This window comes from Phacochoerus africanus, chromosome 1 (genome assembly GCF_016906955.1).
Source record: "Phacochoerus africanus isolate WHEZ1 chromosome 1, ROS_Pafr_v1, whole genome shotgun sequence".
Lineage (NCBI taxonomy): Eukaryota > Metazoa > Chordata > Mammalia > Artiodactyla > Suidae > Phacochoerus > Phacochoerus africanus.
Window position 1 is genome coordinate 162,502,236 of NC_062544.1, and position 18,608 is coordinate 162,520,843.

At 36.3% G+C, this 18,608-nt stretch overlaps 1 protein-coding gene across 4 annotated transcripts in view; it reads left to right on the plus strand.

Annotated features, from left to right (window-relative positions):
- The window catches only part of RASA2 (RAS p21 protein activator 2), a 120,214-nt gene that overhangs the window by 22,550 nt on the left and 79,056 nt on the right, over positions 1–18,608 (plus strand). For all 4 annotated transcript variants that reach the window (XM_047783628.1, XM_047783636.1, XM_047783654.1 and 1 more), the window contains exons 2-3: positions 4,186–4,303; positions 8,662–8,765. In XM_047783628.1, the coding sequence (XP_047639584.1) occupies positions 4,186–4,303; positions 8,662–8,765 (222 nt within the window). The remainder of the gene's footprint in view (positions 1–4,185; positions 4,304–8,661; positions 8,766–18,608) is intronic.

Sequence of the window (18,608 nt, forward strand, 5' to 3'; positions counted from 1 at the left end):
CTGAGGAAAGTTTAGTGTTATCAAATACTGAAGTGTGGTTAAATAAGACCAGAAAAGCAATCATTTGAATCAGTAGCCCTTAAGAGAATTAGTGTTCTTGAAAGTTCTAGTAAACAAACAGGATCGGAAGCCAAATTGTAGATTCAGGCTTTGAGTGGGAGGGGAAGGATTGGAGCAGAGATTATAGAATAAGTTTGCTGGAAGCTTGCCTTTTACGCAGCAGTTATTTGTTTTTTGTCTAATGCACTTGCTTATATATATATACAATAATTAGCTAGAGCTAGAGAGGCCCTATGAAAATATCACACACAGGACAAGTGTAATCTTATAAAATATAAAATTCTTCATAATCACTGATGTGGAACAGAAAAGAGAAAAAGATGAAAAAGAAATGAAGACAGTCTAAGAGAACTCTGGAACAATGTTAAACGCACCAACAGCCATATTATAGGCGTGCCAGAAGAAGAGAGAGAGAGAAAGGGCCAGAGAAAATATTTGAAGAGATAATAGCTGAAAACTTTGCTAACATGGGAACAGAATCACTCTTTCAAATCCAGGAAGCACTACGAATACCATATAAAATTCTTCATATGTTGTCTTTTTGTGTAGCATGATATAAAATGCGTGCTGTTAAAATGATCTTTTTCTGCTTAGAGATATAGAGTACAATGCTATTTTTATTACTTCTCTAACCATTAGTCACTTCACTTTTGATTTTTTAAAATAAAGTGACAGTTAATTATTATGTTTTTATGAAGTGCCAATTAATTACTACTATAGTTTGAAGTTACAGTTTTAAAGTCTTGATAGCTGACTGAACATATTAGCATGGGTGATTTAGCATTGATTTGATGAATTTATTTCTAGTGTAGTTTATTTTGAACATTAGTGACAGATATTCAAAGATTATGCCAACTGCTTTTCTAGAAAGTGAGTGCATTTTGTATATTACAGAGGACTTGGATTTTTATTTATTCTAAGTAAGTATCTGATAATGTCAAGTTTAGGTGGGTGGTGGAATATGTGTACATTAATATGGGATAATTTTCTCAAATTGTACTTGTGTGAATGAAACAGCACCATGTTTAAGGGCAGTGATTTAGTATTCCAGAATCCTTCATTAGATATGGAGCGTGTTTGTTATGATTTAATTCCAAATTTGTTTTCATTCCAGGGGATTGAGGTAGAGAGCATAGGTAGATGGATGAGCTGTGGAGGAGCTTCAGATAAGAGGAGGGACATCTAGTCTTTTGAGGAAGAGGAGAGCAAATGGATACAAGTTATACAAATTCAAATATATATCATTTTTCCTGTTAGGAAACTAGTGAATTTGGACAGGCCAACCCATAATAGGCAGTTTGGGTATCATTTAAAAGATTGGATTCCTTTATTTTATCTTGAGATGAATATAATAAGTATGTTTATTTGGTGAAGTGGAATTTGATTTTTTTTTTTAATCTCTCAATGACAAACTTAATAACCATGCATATCTTACTGGTGCCTTTCCATTGACTTTTTTCTAATTTTAATTTAAAAAATCATTTGCTTACTGAATTTTTCATAGGTGCTTCTTAAGTTTATCTAATAGACTTCTTTAAAATATATTGGTTTAAATGGTCTTTAGCTTTAAAGTTGGTAAGTAGGAAGAGACCTTAGTTTATCTAGCCCAGATTTTCATCAGGAAAACTGTTCTTCAGAGATTTATCTAAAATCATTTGGCTGATTAGTAGCAGGGGTAATACAGGAACATGAGTTTCATGATTCTCAGGGACATGTTCTTTCTCTTTTGCCAACTACCTTGCTTTCCTAATTAGTACACTGATATCTGATTTCAGCATCCACAATTTTTTGTGTCCCTTTTAGCCCATGAGCATCTCTCAAGACCTTTCAAACTAGATTTACCTGATTCTTCAATATTCATTCAGCAAATATTTGTCAAATGCCAACTGTATGACAGTCACTATTTTAGATCTTGGGGATCAACAAGTTCTCAGGCCTTGAATGAGGGAATCAAGAACTCAAGAATGTGGGAACCAGAAATAAACACTTAAGTAAAAATGAAAGAGATTGAGGTAGTTGTAAATGCTATCAAGAAAACAGACAGAGAAATAGAATATGGTAGCAGGATTGTCTGTTTTTTTTTTTGTTTGTTTGTTTTGTTTTTTTTTTAAGGGCCGCTCCTGCAGCATATGGAAGTTCCCAGGCTAGGGGTCAAATCAGAGCTGTAGCTGCTGGCCTACACCACAGCCATAGCAACACGGGATCAGAGCTGCATCTGCAACCTGCACCACAGCTTATGGAAATGGCGGGCCCTTAACCCACTGAGTAAGGCCAGAGATCAAACCCACATCCTCATGGATACTAGTAGGGATCTTATCCTGCTGCGCCACAACGGGGAACTCCAGGGTTGTCTTCTTTAGATAGAATGGTCAGGAAAGGTTTCTTTGAGGAAGTGACATTTGAGCTGAGACTTGAATGATCAAAAGAGGCAGCCATCTAGGGAAGAATTAGGGTTAGAGTATCCCAGGCAGGAGCCCTAAGTGAACTAGCTTGATATGGTTGATGAATGGAGAGATGGTGAACACTGAGGACAGTGGGAGAAGTTAGGGAGGAGAGGATAATTCAGTAGGGCTGTTGTAGACCGTGAAAATGGGAATTTAGAAATGGAATTGTGTTCTAAGTGAAATGGAATGGTATTGGAGTAGGGGAATGATTGACCTGAATAGTATGTTTAAATGATCACACTGCTTGATGGAGAGTAGGTGATGCTTATGAAGGCAAGGGAAAGTCATTGGATTTGGTATTTGGAGTTCTGCTGGATTTACTGATGGACTGGATGTGAGGGTGGGAGATTGGGGGAGCATAGTGAGAAAAATAGAGGAAGAGGGTGGTAGATTGGGTGAAGAGTGTGTTTTAGGGGAGGAAATCTGATCATTGATTGGGACTTGTTAAATTTGAGAAGCCTATCAGATATCTAAGAATGCAGTTGAATGTTTACGTCTATTGTTGAGGAAAAATTGAGCCTGGAAGTCAGCCCTGAAATCTAGGAGGCATTAGCATTAATACCATGCGCTGAGGGAATTTGCATAGAAAAAAAAAAAAAGAGAAGATGGTTCAGAACTGAGCTCTGAAGCTTTGCAACATTTAGAGATGAAGAGGAAGAGAGGTCAGCAGCGGGCCAATGATACAGGAGGAACACCAGCAATATTGTGTTGTGGAAACCAAGAAAAGAGTGAGTTTTAAGGAGGGATGTTAGCATTCACTTATGTTAAATAGTGTTTCCAGATTAGGTGCGATGAGGACAGAAAAATGCCATTGGATTTGGCGACATGGAAGGCATTAGTAACCCTGGTCAGAGCAGTTTTACTGTCATCATGGGGTTGAAGAAGGAATTAGAGACAATGACTAGAGGTGATTTCTTTGGTGAAGTTCTGCTGTGAAGGGAATCTAGAAATGGAATGATATAATGAGAGAGGAGGCAGAGTAAAGGGAGATTTGATTTGTGTGTGTGTTTTAGGGCCACACTTGTGCCATACAGAGGTTCCCAGGCTAGGGGTCAAATTGGAGCTGCAGCTGACTGCCTACACCACAGCCACAGCAATGCCAAATCTGAGCCGCGTCTGTGACCTACACCACAGCTCATGGCAACGCCAGATCCTCAACCCACTGAGGGAGGCCAGGGACCAAACGTGAATCTGCATGGATACTAGTCAGGTTTCTAACCCTCTGAGCCACAACAGGAACTCCTGTGTGTGTGTGTTGTTTTTTTTTAAATTGGGAAATACCAAAGCTTGTTTATGGGCTGATGGGAATGATCCAGTAGAGGGGAAAATTAATGATGATACAGGAAAGGGGGGTTAATTGTGGAGACAAGTCCTTGGGGGTGGCGCTGCTTGGTAGGGATGGAGAGTACAAGTGGGGACATTGCTCTTTTCTAGGATCCCAGATGTACATGGTATATTATATGACCTCACATGCTCCTTTTCACACAGCTCTTCCCTTCCACCTCACCATTCTCCTTTAGACCAAATTGATCATCTTTTCTCAAATACAGATTTTTTTTCTGTGCTACATCTTATATGTTCTCTGCTATATCTTATATGTTCTATTTAATTTATCCTATATAAGGCTTATCATGAAGTAACTGATGATATTTAACACCAGTTTTAATTTTTGTGCCAACAGGTGAAGCGAAAAATTTATTGCCATATCTTGGACCCAACAAGATGAGAGATTGTTTCTGCACCATAAATTTGGACCAGGAAGAAGTTTATCGTACCCAAGTTGTTGAGAAATCTTTAAGGTTGGTAAAAAAAATTAGTAAATTATTAATATGAAATATGTTGATTTTAGACATTTTTCCAGACTGTAATCATCAAAAAGACTTTCTTCACCTGAAAGTTTTATTTTTCTTTTAGGTTTTGAGTTCATTTTTTAGAATTACAGTATCTCAATTTGAAGAAGCTTTAATGTTCATTGAGTTGGACTAAATGCTTTATGCTTAGTTCCCATTAACAATTATTTTTGACAAGTGGTCATTTGGCATTTGCTTAACAATGTTCCAGTGACCAAGTACTTCACTGCCTCCTAAACAGCCTGTTAGGTCTTAGAACTATTCTGCCTCTTGAAAAGCTCTTATAGTTGGTTGATTATTGTCTAGCAAAAGGAGAACCTACTGTATGCCAAGAACTTGCTGGGTGCTTTTTATGCATACATCCAAGACAACGAGATAGACGCAGTGCTTGCTTTCTTGTGGCTTTTCATTGCCTCAAAATGTATCTTCCTCTTAATTGTTCCTAATTTTGTCCCTTAGATTTCTGGAGAACAGTTTAATCTGTCTTTCATATGCCAGTCTTTCATGTTTTTGAAAACAAATACCATATACCTCATTTTTTTCTCTTGGCTAAATTTTGCCACTCATTTGAACTCTTCTGACAATACATCATTATTTTATTTTTCTTGAGACTAAATTACCCCTTAATGTTTATACAATTCACTTAACTAAGTAGGACCTTGTAAGGGAATGAACTGTAGGGTAGAGTTCTCATTTTTTAAAAGTGTAACAGCACTTTGAGAGTACCATAATAAATTCTAATTAATAAAATTGAAATGTGCCATCTCTTTCCCGTAATAGTGTTTGTGGACGTAAATCTAGTGCAGAGCTGTGCTGGAAGAATGCAGTCTTATTGAGAGATGAGTTAAAATAACGGATGAAGAGTTGCCAGAATGAACATTTGGTGGATAAAATAGAGTATTGGTTAATACTATAAGCTCTATAAGTCTAGTTATTCCTCTTTATTCACTTTATTGAATAGTTTTTTTTTTTCCGAATGAATTGATCAATTCATTTATTTATAAAATAAAGGAGTGGGCACCCAGATATGGGGATTAGGTTGTTGAGATTGTGATCATGCAGTGATACAGGTAACTTAGTGACTGTTTCTCACCTTGTTCTTATTTGGCTTTAGACTGTGTTTTAAAATAATAAAATAATATTTGGATGTGGATGTATGACATATAAAGGAAGTCTCAATTTTATAATTATTTATAAAATGATGCCAAGGAGAAAAATACTTAAATATGTAATGTTTTTGCCTAATAATTATTTTGTATTGACTTCTATGTGGAGACTAATTACAAAACTAGTTATTTTCAGACCTACTTTTAAAAGTTTATTTTGGCTAAATTTGAAGTGAAAACTATATTGACAAAAATTGACCAGGCATTAAGAGCTGAGTCAGCTGTTTTCTGGACAGGGTCAGAAATGACTTGAATAATTTACTTTGCATTTCAGCAGCTTCTTTTCAAGTTGTGACATCCTGAAGAGATTGCATTTTATGGTGACATTTTAAAAGTATCTTTTTGTTCTTTAAACATTCTCAGGAAAGAGATACCCTTGACAAAAGATATTAAACAATGTTTGATATTCATGTTTCCATAGCAGAATTTAAATATCAAAATAGCATTCTTATAATGAACTTGGAAAAGTAAACTGTTTCATGGGAGAAAATTTTTGAAACTTGTGGGTAGGCAAATACTTTTTTACTTAGGATGCCAAAAGCACCAATTATAAAAGAGGAAAATTGGAATTCCGCTGTGGCTCAGTGGGTTAAGAATCCAACTATAGTGACTTGGGTCTCTGTGAAGCCTCAGATTTACTCCCTGGTCCAGTGCAAGAGGTTAAAGGATCCAGTGTTTCCCCAGCCATGGTGTAGGTCACAGCTGTGGCTCAGATTCGATCCCTGGCCCGGGAACTTCCAAGTGAATGTGTGAATGTGGCCAATTAAAAAAAAAAAAGGAAAATCTGGATTTATCAAAGGATTAAAATCAGAGCCTTTTACTCTTCAATAGACACTGTCAAGAAAATGAAATGGGGAGTTCATTTCATGGCTCAGTAGTTAATGAACATGACTAGGATCCATGAGGATGTGGGTTTGATCCCTGGCCTCGCTCAGTGGGTTAAAGATTTGGCGTCACCGTGAGCTGTGGTGTAGGTCGCAGATAAGGCTTGGATCCCACATTGCTGTGGCTGTGGCCAGCAGCTCTAGCTCTGATTCGACCCCTAGCCTGGGAACTTCCATATGTTGCATGTGTGGCCCTAAAAAGCAAAAAAGCAAAAAAAGCAAAAGAAAATAAAATGGCAAGTCACGCTTGAGAGAAAATATTCCAACAAAGTACTTCTTCCCAGAATTTATTTAAAAAGTCATCCCCCCCCAAAAAAGGTAAAAAACCCAATAAGAAGACAGATCAGCCATTTAAAATGTGTAGAGAAAACTCAAACAGATAGTTCCTAAAATAAGATATACAAATGGGCAAAAAGCACATGAAAAGATATTCAACATCGTTAGTCATCAGGGAAATGCAGTTTAAAATCATTTCTGTCACTGCAGATTCTTGAACATAATATGTCATGGTAGAAATCAGATCGCTGGGTTCCAGGACAGTATAGAGAGAGTGATTGCACAAGGGAACTTTCTAGGGAGATAGAAATGTTCTTTATCTTGATTGGGGTAGAGATTACACAAGTTTATTTATCATGTCACATTCACTAGAATAGCTAATTTTTTTCAAAACAACTTTTTATTGAAATAAGGTGATTTGCAATGTTGTAGAATAGCTAATATTAAAAAACTTTCAGTAGCAGAAGTTGACAGTGAAATGGAGCAACTGGAGCTCTCATACATTGCTAGTAGCAGTGTAAAAATATTATGACCAGGTTGGAAACAGTATGATGGTTTCTCATAAATTAATAATTTATTGGAGTTCCTGCTGTTGTGCAGCAGGTTAAGGTGCCAACGTTGTCTCTGCTGCAGCTTGGTAACTGCAGAGGCGCAAGTTCAATCCCCAGCCTGGCTGCTGTGGGTTAAGGATCTGGTGTTGGCTGCATCTGTGGCTCACATTGGATCCCTGGCTTGGGAACTTCCATATGCTGCGAGTGCGGCAAAAATAAAATAACTTAAACTGCGTTAATTCAGCAGCTCTAAAGAACTGAAAGCATAAAGGAACTTTGTATAAAAATGTTCATAGCAGCCTTATTTTTAATAGCTCAAACTGGAAACAACGCAAATGACATCACTAGGAGAATGGATTGTGTAATTTTCATACATGGAATATTATCCAGCAGTTAAGACAAATGAACTAGTGATACACAGTAGCAAAATGAAAAAAGCCTTACAGACATTAAGCTGAGTAAAAGAAGCTGGACACAAGCTTTCATACTATTTGATTCCATTTATATGAAATCCTACAACAGATCTATAGTGACAGAAATCAGATCACTGGTTGCCTGTGGCAGGTATGATAGAGTAACGGCAGAGAAACAAAAGTGAACTGTGTGGGGAGATAGAAATGTTATATCTTGACTGGGATGGATGCTACACAGGTTTATAAATTTATCAAAAGTTGTTAACCTCTGTACTTTAAATTGGATTTTATTGTATGTAATTCATACCTCAATAAATTTGATTAAAAATAGCCTATTTTGATATTTTAAAATTATTTTAAAATAATTTTTACATAATGTTATCCATTTTAGGTGTTAGGTATTATTGTTATTAATGTATCTTTACATATTTTTGAGATGATTGTGATGGTGTATGATGGTGTGAATGACACTGTACTCATCTCTCATTTGTGTCCACTTTAGGTGAGCATGGCCTCAGGACTTAAGAAAATCTGTTTGTTCAGAGCCCAGACTGGCAATTGAGGTCCTTTCAGAATTCAACTTAGTTTATACAGGCTTTAGTTGAAACTTAGCATAGAGAGTTATTTTGGAACTCTTAAAGCTTTTCTTTTCTTTTTTTCTTTTTTTTTTGTCTTTTTAGGGCCGTATTCACGGCATATGGAGGTTCCCAGGCTAGGGGTTGAATCTGAGCTACAGCTGCTGGCCCACGCCACAGCCAAAGCAACGCCAGATCCTCCAGATCTGAGCTGAGTCTGTGACCTACACCACAGCTCATGGCAATGCTGGATCCTTAACCCACTGAGAGAGGCCAGAGATCGAACCTGCTTCCTCATGGATGTCAGAATTGTTTCCCCTGAGCCACGAGAGGAATTCCTTAAAGCTTTTCTTTGTGTTGTTTAATCTGTAATTTTATTTTATTGAAAATATTGAGGACACTTGAATTTAAATTTAATAAACATTCTCCCTTTTCTCTCTAGCCCATTTTTCAGTGAAGAATTTTACTTTGAGATTCCAAGAACTTTCCAGTATTTGTCTTTCTATGTTTATGATAAGAATGTTTTACAAAGGGACCTTCGTATAGGTATGTACTATTCATAATTTTTTTTAATCACAACATTGGTGTTTGTATTCATTTGTTCTCTAAGTATAAAGTGTTGAACACAACAGAATAGTATATACTCAACATTTTTAATCCATTTCTTTAGACTTCATGTTCACTTCTGGATCTGATTTTAATTTGTATGTTCAGCTTGGGTGATATTCCTTAGGGAAGTGACATGACTGAGGCCCCCTAGTCATGGTGCTATGTGTTTCCATTATACCATAATACTAAATCTATAGTATTCATTATATTTGTTCATAGGTTTGTTGTTTAATGTCTGGATGTTGTAGTTGAACAGATGTTGATGAAGGCAGAGACTGTCATTCACAGAGTGCTATCATTTAGTAAATGCTTGGTAGGTGTTTGTTGAATGGTTCAAAAAATGTTTTTAGGAGTTCCCGTCGTGATGCAAAGGAAATGAATCCAATTAGGAATCATGAGGTCGAGGGTTCAATACTTGGCCTTGCTCAGTGGGTTAAGGATCTGGTGTTGCCGTGAGCTGTGGTTAGGTCGAAGATGCAGCTCAGATCTGGCATTGATGTGGCTCTGGCCTAGGCTGGCAGCTATATCTCTGATTATACCCCTAGCCTGGGAACCTCTGTATGTCGTGGGTGCAGCCCTCAAAAGACGAAAGACAAAAAAAAAAAAAAAAGTTTTTATACGAAGAACACAGTATTTGAAGTTTTTCTAATGGAAGTAATTAATCACTTTAGTCATAAGTTTTCTTTTTTTAAAGTTTTATTGAATTATAGTTGATTTACAAGGTTGTGATTATTTCTACTTTACAACAAAGTGATTCAGTTATGCATGTACATACATCCTTTTCCTTTCAGATTCTTTTTCCACATAGATTGTCACAGAATATTGTGTAGAAATCTCTGTGCAGGTCCCCTTTGGCCAATCATTCCATATACCTCAGTGTACATGTGCCAGTCCCAAATCCCCAGTCCATCCCTGCCCCCATCACCTGTCTCCTTTGATAACCATAGCTTTTTCAAAGTGTGTGAGTCTTTTTCTGTTCTGCAAATAAGGTCATTTGTATCCTTTTTGAGGTTCCATATATAAATGATATCATATGATGTTTCTCCTCACTGTCTGATTAACTTCACTTAGTACGATAATTTCTAGGTCTATCATGTTGCTGCAAATGCCATTAGTCCATTCTTTTTTATGGCTGAGTAATATTCCATTGTATATGTATACCACATCTTCTTTGTCTGTTCCTCTGTTGATGGACATTTGGGTTGCTTCCTTGTCTTAGCTTTTGTATATAGTGCTGCAATGAACATTGGGGTACATATATCTTTTTGAGCCATGGTTTTCTTTGGATAGATGCCCAAGAGTGGGATTGCTGGATCATATGGTGGTTCTGTTTTTAGTGTTCTGAGGAACCTCCATAATGTTTATGTTCCCACCAACAGCATAAGAAGGCTCCCTTTTCTCTGCACCCTTTCCAGTATTTATTGTTTGTAGCCTTTTGATGATGGCCATTCTGGCTGGTGTAAGGTGATACCTCATAGTAGCTTTGATTTACATTTCTCTAATAATTAGTGATGTTGAGCATCTTTTCATGTTTTTTGGCCATCTATATGTTTTGGAGAAATGTCTGTTTAGATCTGCCCATTTTTTGATGGGTTTATTTGTTTTTTGATATTGAGCTACAGGAGGTGTTTGTATTATTTTGGAGGTTGATCCCTTGTTAGTCGTTTCATTTGGAAATATTTTCTCCCATTTCTGTGGCTTGTCTTTTTGTATTATTTATGTTTTCCTTTGCTGTGCAAAAAACCTTTAAGTTTAATTAGGTCCCATTTGTTTATTTTTGTTTTTATTTTTATTACTCTAGGAGGTGGATCTGAGAAGATATTGCTGCAGTTTATGTCACAGAGTGTTTGGCCTATTATTTTCCTCTAATAAGAGTTTTATAGTATCTGGTCTTACGTTTAGGTCTTTAATCCATTTTGAATATTTTTGCGTGTGGTGTTAGGGAGTGTTCTAATTTTATTCTTTTACATGTAGCTGTCCAGTTTTGCCAGCACCACTTATTAAAGAGACTGTCTTTCCTTCTTTGTATATATTCTTGCTGCCTTTGTAATGTAGTCATATGTTTTCTCTCTGGCTATCTTGGTGACCAGTAACACTGTTTCTTAAATAATTGTCTGAGGTGTGATCTGTGGGCATGGAGTAGGACAAAACTACACATGTGTCACATTCATGGTCTTTGCACTACTGTCTTTGAATTTTAATAATAGGTAGAGGCCTGTAATTTACATGTATATTCTCCCTTTTTTGTGTCCTAAATTTCATCATCTCTGTCTCTCTTTTCTGATTTGGAAAATGCTTGTTTCCCATGGTTTAAATGATTAAGCTTCATTTGACTTTGACCTCCTAACTACCATCTAACTTGTTTCTGCTTTCATTATTGAATGCCTTAACAAATGGTCTGTATTTTTCTGCTTACTGGTCATTTCTTTTTAAATCTCGAATCTGGCTTCTTCATTTTTCTGACAAACTTTTTCTGACATTTGCCAAAATCATTTTAGAACAGAAAAAGTAGCACTGGGAACTATATCTAGTCACTTATGATGGAGCATGATAATATGAGAAAAAGATTGTAAATATGTATGTGTGACTGGGTCACCTTGCTCTACAGTAGAAAATTGACAGAACAGTGTAAACCAGCTATGATGAAAAAAATAAAAATCATTTTAAAAAAAGAACAGAAAAAGTAACCTTTTGAAAACAATAATTTTTTTCCTTAATTACAAAATTACTGTGTTCTTGGGGACTGGTAGTGACCCTGCATAAGAATAGCTGCAGTTAATAATGTGTATGTTTCTTCCTTGTCTTTATTTGATGCATTTTATTCAGTTTTTTGACTTTTTCACCTAATATCACTTAATGATACTTTTCCCATGACATTACATACATTTTTTAAAAGTCGCATTTTTTTTTTTAAATAACCCATCCCTATAGGAATGTATTATTTTAACCACTCTTTTCTTGTTGGATATTTATGGTTCCTGATTTTTGTTACTCTAAATAGTGTTGCTCTGAACATCCTTCTGCATAAATTTTTGTGTGTCTTTTTTTCTAGTATAAATACTTAGAAGTGAAAATACTGAGCCAAAGGGTCTGCATTTTTTTTTTTTTTTGGCTGCCCCATGGCATATGGAGCTTCAGGGTTGAGAATCAGCTACGAGCCATAGCCATGAACTAAACTGCAGCTGTGGCAACATGGATCCTTATTAACCCACTGTGCTGGGGCTGGGATCAGACCTGCATACCAGCTCTCCCAAGACACTGCTGATCCTGTTGTGCTACAGTGGGAGCTTTGGGTCTGCATATTTTTAAGTTTTTTTTCTCTCTACATATGTTTTCTTATATCAGCTCCCAAAGACATTGTACTAATTTACAGTCCCCCAAATATGGCATGGGCATAATCATTTCACCATACACTGGTCATTCTTGGATATTATCATTGAAAAATTTTTTTCAATTCAATAGGTAAAAGTAGCATTTTATCAACTTGTATTTTCTGATTATTAGTGAATTTGGAGAACTTTTCATATATTTATTGGTCTTTTACATTTTTTTCTATGAATTGTTAATTCTTTTGCCTATTTTTCTTTTAGATGGACTTTTTTTATTTATTCTATGCATCCATGTTTGATAAATATGTTAACTTTTGTCAGTTAAATGCATAACAAATACTTTTTCTCTGTTACAAAAGGCATTTTCATAGTTTTCCACCTCATCTACTTCTATGTCACATTACACTCTTTGGATTGCCATTTCAGCTTGTTGAAAGTCAAGAAAAGGCAGTTTAATGACATTGTATTTTCCTAGTTGTCTTCTGACTTCCTCTTTTAGTCTTTTCTTTTTCTAGCAAACCCTTAATCAGGGAGTACCCCCGAGGCTCCATCCTCAGTTTGGTTAAGCAAACACTTCTGTGTGGCATACAAAAGATGGGAATAATAAGATGAGTGAGATTCAGGTTGCTCCCAGGTCATTAGGCAGATGTGTACTCTAATACTCACATATTAAAAGGGTCTGTGCTGGAGGTAGGAACAAAGTACTTGGGAGCACAGAGGAAAGAAGAATAAATTTTGTGTGGTGGAGGATTAACAGAGGTAGGAAAAGGAAGAAGTTTCAAGATAATAGAGATTAGCAGAAGCAGAGAAGAAAAAGTGAGTCATGTTTGTGGTATATCTGCTGGAATATATAAATTAGTTAGGAAGAGGGTGGTAGAAGGTGAATCCGGGAATATAAATTGGGCCAAATTGTGGTGGGCTCTAAAAGCTGTGCTGAGGAATTTGGACTTTATCCTGTAGACAGTAGTTTTGAGCCTTTTAGGAATGAGCAACCTTTTAAAAATTATATATAACTATATATACAAAATACTTTGGTAGTTTAATAACTTCTTGTGGTCTAAACAGTAACTTTCAAACTACAAATTCAGTGTCTATAGATTACATATTTAAAGTATATATATATATACACACACACTATATAGTGTATGCAAATATAGCACATAACTATATAGTATATAATATAGATATTATATAACATATAACTATATAGTTTATATAGTATATAGAATATATATACACATACTCTATTATACTAGTATAATAGTACTGTAGTATACAATAGTACACATGTACTATATAACTATATATATATACACACACATTTATTTTTGAAGTATATACACATATATAGATATACACTTATATATATATAGTCGTTTTAGGGCCACACCTGTGGCATATGGTGGTTCCCAGGCTAGGGGTCAAATCAGAGCTGTAGCTCCTGGCCCAGGTCACAGCCACAGCTACAGCAACGCTAGATCTGAGCCATTTCTGCAACCTACATCACAGCTCATTGCAACCCTGGGTCCTTAACCCACTGAGTGAGGTCAGGGATCAAACCTGCATCTTCATGGATACTAGTCAGATTCGTTTGCTCTAAGCCATGACGGGAACTCCGTATATACATATATTTTAAATGTGCCGTCTACAGTTTATGGTTTAGAATCAAGAGAGATTAGAAGCAAGGAGACAATTATCAAATGAAATGAATAGGGCAATGGCAGTAGAAATGCAAATGAGGGAATGTACTACAGAGGAGTAGCTTCTGATAGGATTTAGGGACTAAGGAATAAAGGGGATGTAAGAAAGGAATGAGTTGAAAATGGTATTGTTTCTATGGCTGTCACTGAGATAAGGAGCATTCAGTTTTGAGTGGAGGATGGAAAGGGAGAGGGTGACTGATTTCAGACAGGTTAAACTTGTATTACCTAGATGGCCGGTTAGCTCAGTTGGTTAGAGTGTGTTGCTAATAAACTTGTATTACCTGGGGAGTATCTTGGTAGACCTGTTGGTTCACTATTGGAAATACAGAACTGAAGCTCAGAGAAAAGATCTGCATTTGATGTGGAAATGTAGATTTGAGAGTTGTTAGTATTAAGTGATACATGAAGCCTTTGATGGGGTGAATGAAATTATCTCGGGAACAGTTACGAGAGGGTTGCAGGGAACATGAGGCTTCCAGGACGATTGATGAAGTTTGTCAGGAAGGTTGGAAGAGAGGTAGGAGAGATGAATATCTCAGAAGGCAAGGAAATTTTTTTTTTTTTTTTTTCTGCTCCTGCAGCATACAAAAATTCCCTGGGCCAGGGATTGAACCCTTGCCACAGCAGTGACAATGCTGGATCCTTAAACTGCTGAGATACCAGGGAACTCCAAGGAGCTCTTTTAATGGCAAAACTAGAGAGAGGCAGAGTAGGGTAAAGATTAGATAGAGGCTCTTTGTGAGTATTAGTGATACTAATACCCTTGAGATACCCTTGAGAGTATGTATCTTTGATTGACTATCATGACTTTTTAAGAAAATGTTTTGTAATTTTCATTGTATATTTACCCATAGTCATCATATAGTATTCCTTTTTTTTTCCTTTTAATGGCTGCATCTGCAGCATATGGGAGTTCCTGGGCTAGAGGTTTAATTGGAGCTACAGACGAGGCCTACGCCATAGCCATGGCAACACCAGATCTGAGCCACATCTGTGATCTATACCACAACTCTTGGCAGTGCTGGATCCTTAACCCTCTGAGTGAGGTCTAGAATCAAACCCACATCCTCACAGAGGCAATGTTGGGTCTTTAACCCACTGAGCCACAACTGGAACTTCATATATAGTTTTTCTTGAAAAGGCCTTTAGTTGAGGTTGTAACTATGATTTCCAAAAGTTTTGTTTTTTAAAGTAAAAATTAATTTAAGTAAAAATCAATCCTTTGTGGAGTGGTATTAGAAGGCAGTAACTTGGCATGGGAACTTAAAAAAAAGTTTATTCTTATTAAGAAATAAAATTTCTACATTTAGTAGAAATTGTTTTTCCTTTTTACAGAGAGGAGTTATTATTAAACACAATATGTATGTAGTCTTTAAAGTTGGAAAAAGTCTTGGTATTTTCATTTATAAGTTTTTACACTTTGTAGATTATCATATTTTCATTAACTCATAAAGTTAGGTTTTTAAAAAAATTTTTGAGTTATAGAAATTGAGTTCCCTCAACTATTTTATCATTCTGACTTGGCCAGTTATAGGTTAAACAGTGCCATAGGATTTTCGGGGAATGGAATTTCAGTTGAGAGAGCCATTGTTGAAACTTAAGAAGATCTAAGAACATGTACTGGTTGAATAGCTTTTAAGAGCTTCTTTGGTTTTTATTTTTATTTTTAAAATGTTTTTAAATTAAAAAATTTTTTTTAATTTTTGTATTTTTAGGACTGTGCCCGTACCATATGGAAATTCCCAGGCTTGGGGTCCAGTTGGAGCTACAGCTTCCAGCCTACGCCACAGCCACAGTAACATAGGCTCTGAGCTACATCTGTGACCTACACTGCAGCTCATAGCAACGCTGGATCGCCAACCCACTAAGTGAGGCTGGGGATTGAACCTGCATCCTCATGGATACTAGGCTAATACATTTCCGCTGAGCCACAGTGGGAACTCCCGGTTTTTATTTTTAATTGTATAAGTAATATATGGATATTTTTCATTTTGTTAAAAATTTTAAAGTTATGGTATTACCAATAAGTAATCTTGGTCACTGACTCCCTCCCAGTCCCCTTCCTGGAAGTATTAATATGTTATTAATATGGCGCATAATTTTTCATATTAGACATCTTTATATGCTAGGAACAGTTAGTATGAAGTTTAATTGTGGATTAATTAAAAACTTGAGACATAGGAACCATGCTATAAAAAGATAGGAAACTGTAAAATTAAGTCTCTAAAAGTCTAAAAGTCTTTTACTGTTTAATATATTGTCCTAAGGTATAATGACTTTTAAAATGAAGACAAAGAAAAAAATGAGAGAAAATGAGAAATTTTAAGTGAGAAAAACTTGATGTAAGAATAAAATTCCAGGGAGTTCCTGTTGTGACTTAATGGTAACGAACCCAACGAGTATACTTGAGGATGCAGGTTCGATCCCTGGCCTTGCTCAGTGGGTTCCTTAACCCACAGCTTTGCCATGTGGCATATGTGGCTCAGATCCCATGTTACTGTGGCTGTGGTGTAGGCTGGTGGCTACAGTTCCCATTCAACCCCTAGCCTGGGAACTTCCATATGCAGTGGGTGGGACCCTAAAGAGACAAAAACGAGATAAAACAAAACAAAAAAAAGAATAAAATTCCATTTCCAGTGAGGATTCTAATAATATTAAAATTAAGACATATATATATTTAATTTCCTAAAGTGTATTTTCTAGTTATTTTAATTTTCAGAGGAATCTAGGCTCAAACAATTAAACTATGTAGAATGGTTAACTTGTTTTTCTTCCTTCTTACTTGTGATGAGATAAGAGAATTTCACTAGGATATCAGAGACCTGAATTCCATTCATGGCTCTATCCCTAACTGGCTTTGTGACCTTAAACAAGTCACTCTACCTTCTTAGGCCTTGTTCACCTATAAAATAAGTTTGGGTTTGATGTAGCTAAGGTGTTTTTCCACCCTTTGAATTGTAATTTCTCCTGGCATTTACCTCTAAAGTAAAACCTATTGTTTAAAAATTGCCTAAGACTACACTTTGATGTCTGTTTGCACAGGGACTGTATCGGTTATCTATTGCTACCTAACAAACCATTCCCATATTGAGTGGCTTAATTCATCAGTCATATATTTGCTCATGATCCTGCGGGTTGTCATTTTACCAAGCTCAACAAACTGATTCTTCTGCTAGTTTCACCAGGGGTCACTAATGTTCAGTTACCTGGGAGATTGAGCTGAACGGTCTGACCCATGTGTCTGACAGCTGGTGCTATTATCTGGGCCTTCCTTTCCACATGGTGTTGGTGGAAAGGAGGTTAAGCCCTACTTGCATATGTGCTTATTAAGACCACTTGCATTACATTTGCTGATGTCTAATTGGCAGAAGGAAATGGCATGGCTAAAGCCAGAGTCAGTGCTGGAGGGGACCACACAATGGCATAGACCAAGGAAGTATGATTTATTGGAAGCCATTAATATACCAATCTACCACAAAGACCAGAACCTTCTACATTAAAGTATCTAAGTGTATTCATTGACTGAACTGCTGTTGTTGATATCTGCCAGGATTTGTTCAGTCCCTGTCTCTATTTCATGTTGTATAGGCAGTCACACTTACTACTACCTTTATCTACCCTTTGAGCTGTTTCTACCAGTGGCCAAGTAGGAACAGGGCCATCAAGAGTTTGCTAGGTGATGATCTGTATCAGCGTGGAATTTCTAAGATTATGTTGTGTCTAAAAATGGGGCCCTAATATAATGTGTTATTTACAGATGGTAAGAAAATGCTGCTTAGGAGTGGTACTGGAAAGCTAAGAATAGTTTTTTTTTTTTAACTTAGAGACCAACAGAGATGTTTTCTTGGTCCACAGTTCCTTCATTTCCTTTTGTATTCCTCTCCTTGTCTCATTTTAAGGAACTAATATAGTATTTGGTGTGTTTATGTGTATATATGTGGTCTAAGCTTTTTCTGTCTCTGAGTTTGTCAGGACAGTGGGGAAATGAAATGGAAACTTTAAATAATGGGTGTATCTTTCTGGGTTGGCTGGTTGATTGTGTATTTATTTGTTTGTTTATTTTTGATGTTGGTAATCTCATAGCTAATAAAACAATGAGTTAAATGTGTTTAAAATAGTGAACATTAAACTAAAACAATTTTAGAGACGATTAGAGGCAAGAATAGGTTTTCCTTAGGGCTGAGAGTTGTTTTAAATACACAGGAAGTAAATGACATGTAGAGTTTAAATAAATCTCCCAAGATCACACAGCTAATAAGTAATAGAATTGACACTAGGCTGTGGAATTAGTCTGTGTTGGAAGAAACACAAACAGATGTAACTTGGTTTTGAAATCTGGCTTTGGCACTTGTTGGTGGGTGAGTTTTTATATATTATTAAGCTTTTTTCATCTGTAATATACTCTCTACCCCCAAGATTGTTGTGAAGATTAAACAAAATGTGTAAGAATGTGTACTACTTGGTAAATGTTCAGTAAATGCTGGATTTTCAGTTCAGTTCTCTTCACACTGTATCAGGCTGCCTACCTTTTATATTTGATAGCTGCCATCTAACCTGTTTAACTAAGGATAGTTCACAATGAATAAAACTGATGAACAATATTTTTAGTCTTATTTGTATTCCAGAAACTTGTTCCTTCCTTCCCTGTTCCTCTCTTCCTCCTCTGAGTTCCCTTCCCCTTTACCCTCCCACCTTTCTCATTCATTCATTATTAATTTTCCCTTCCTTCTTCCCCCTTTCTAGGGCTG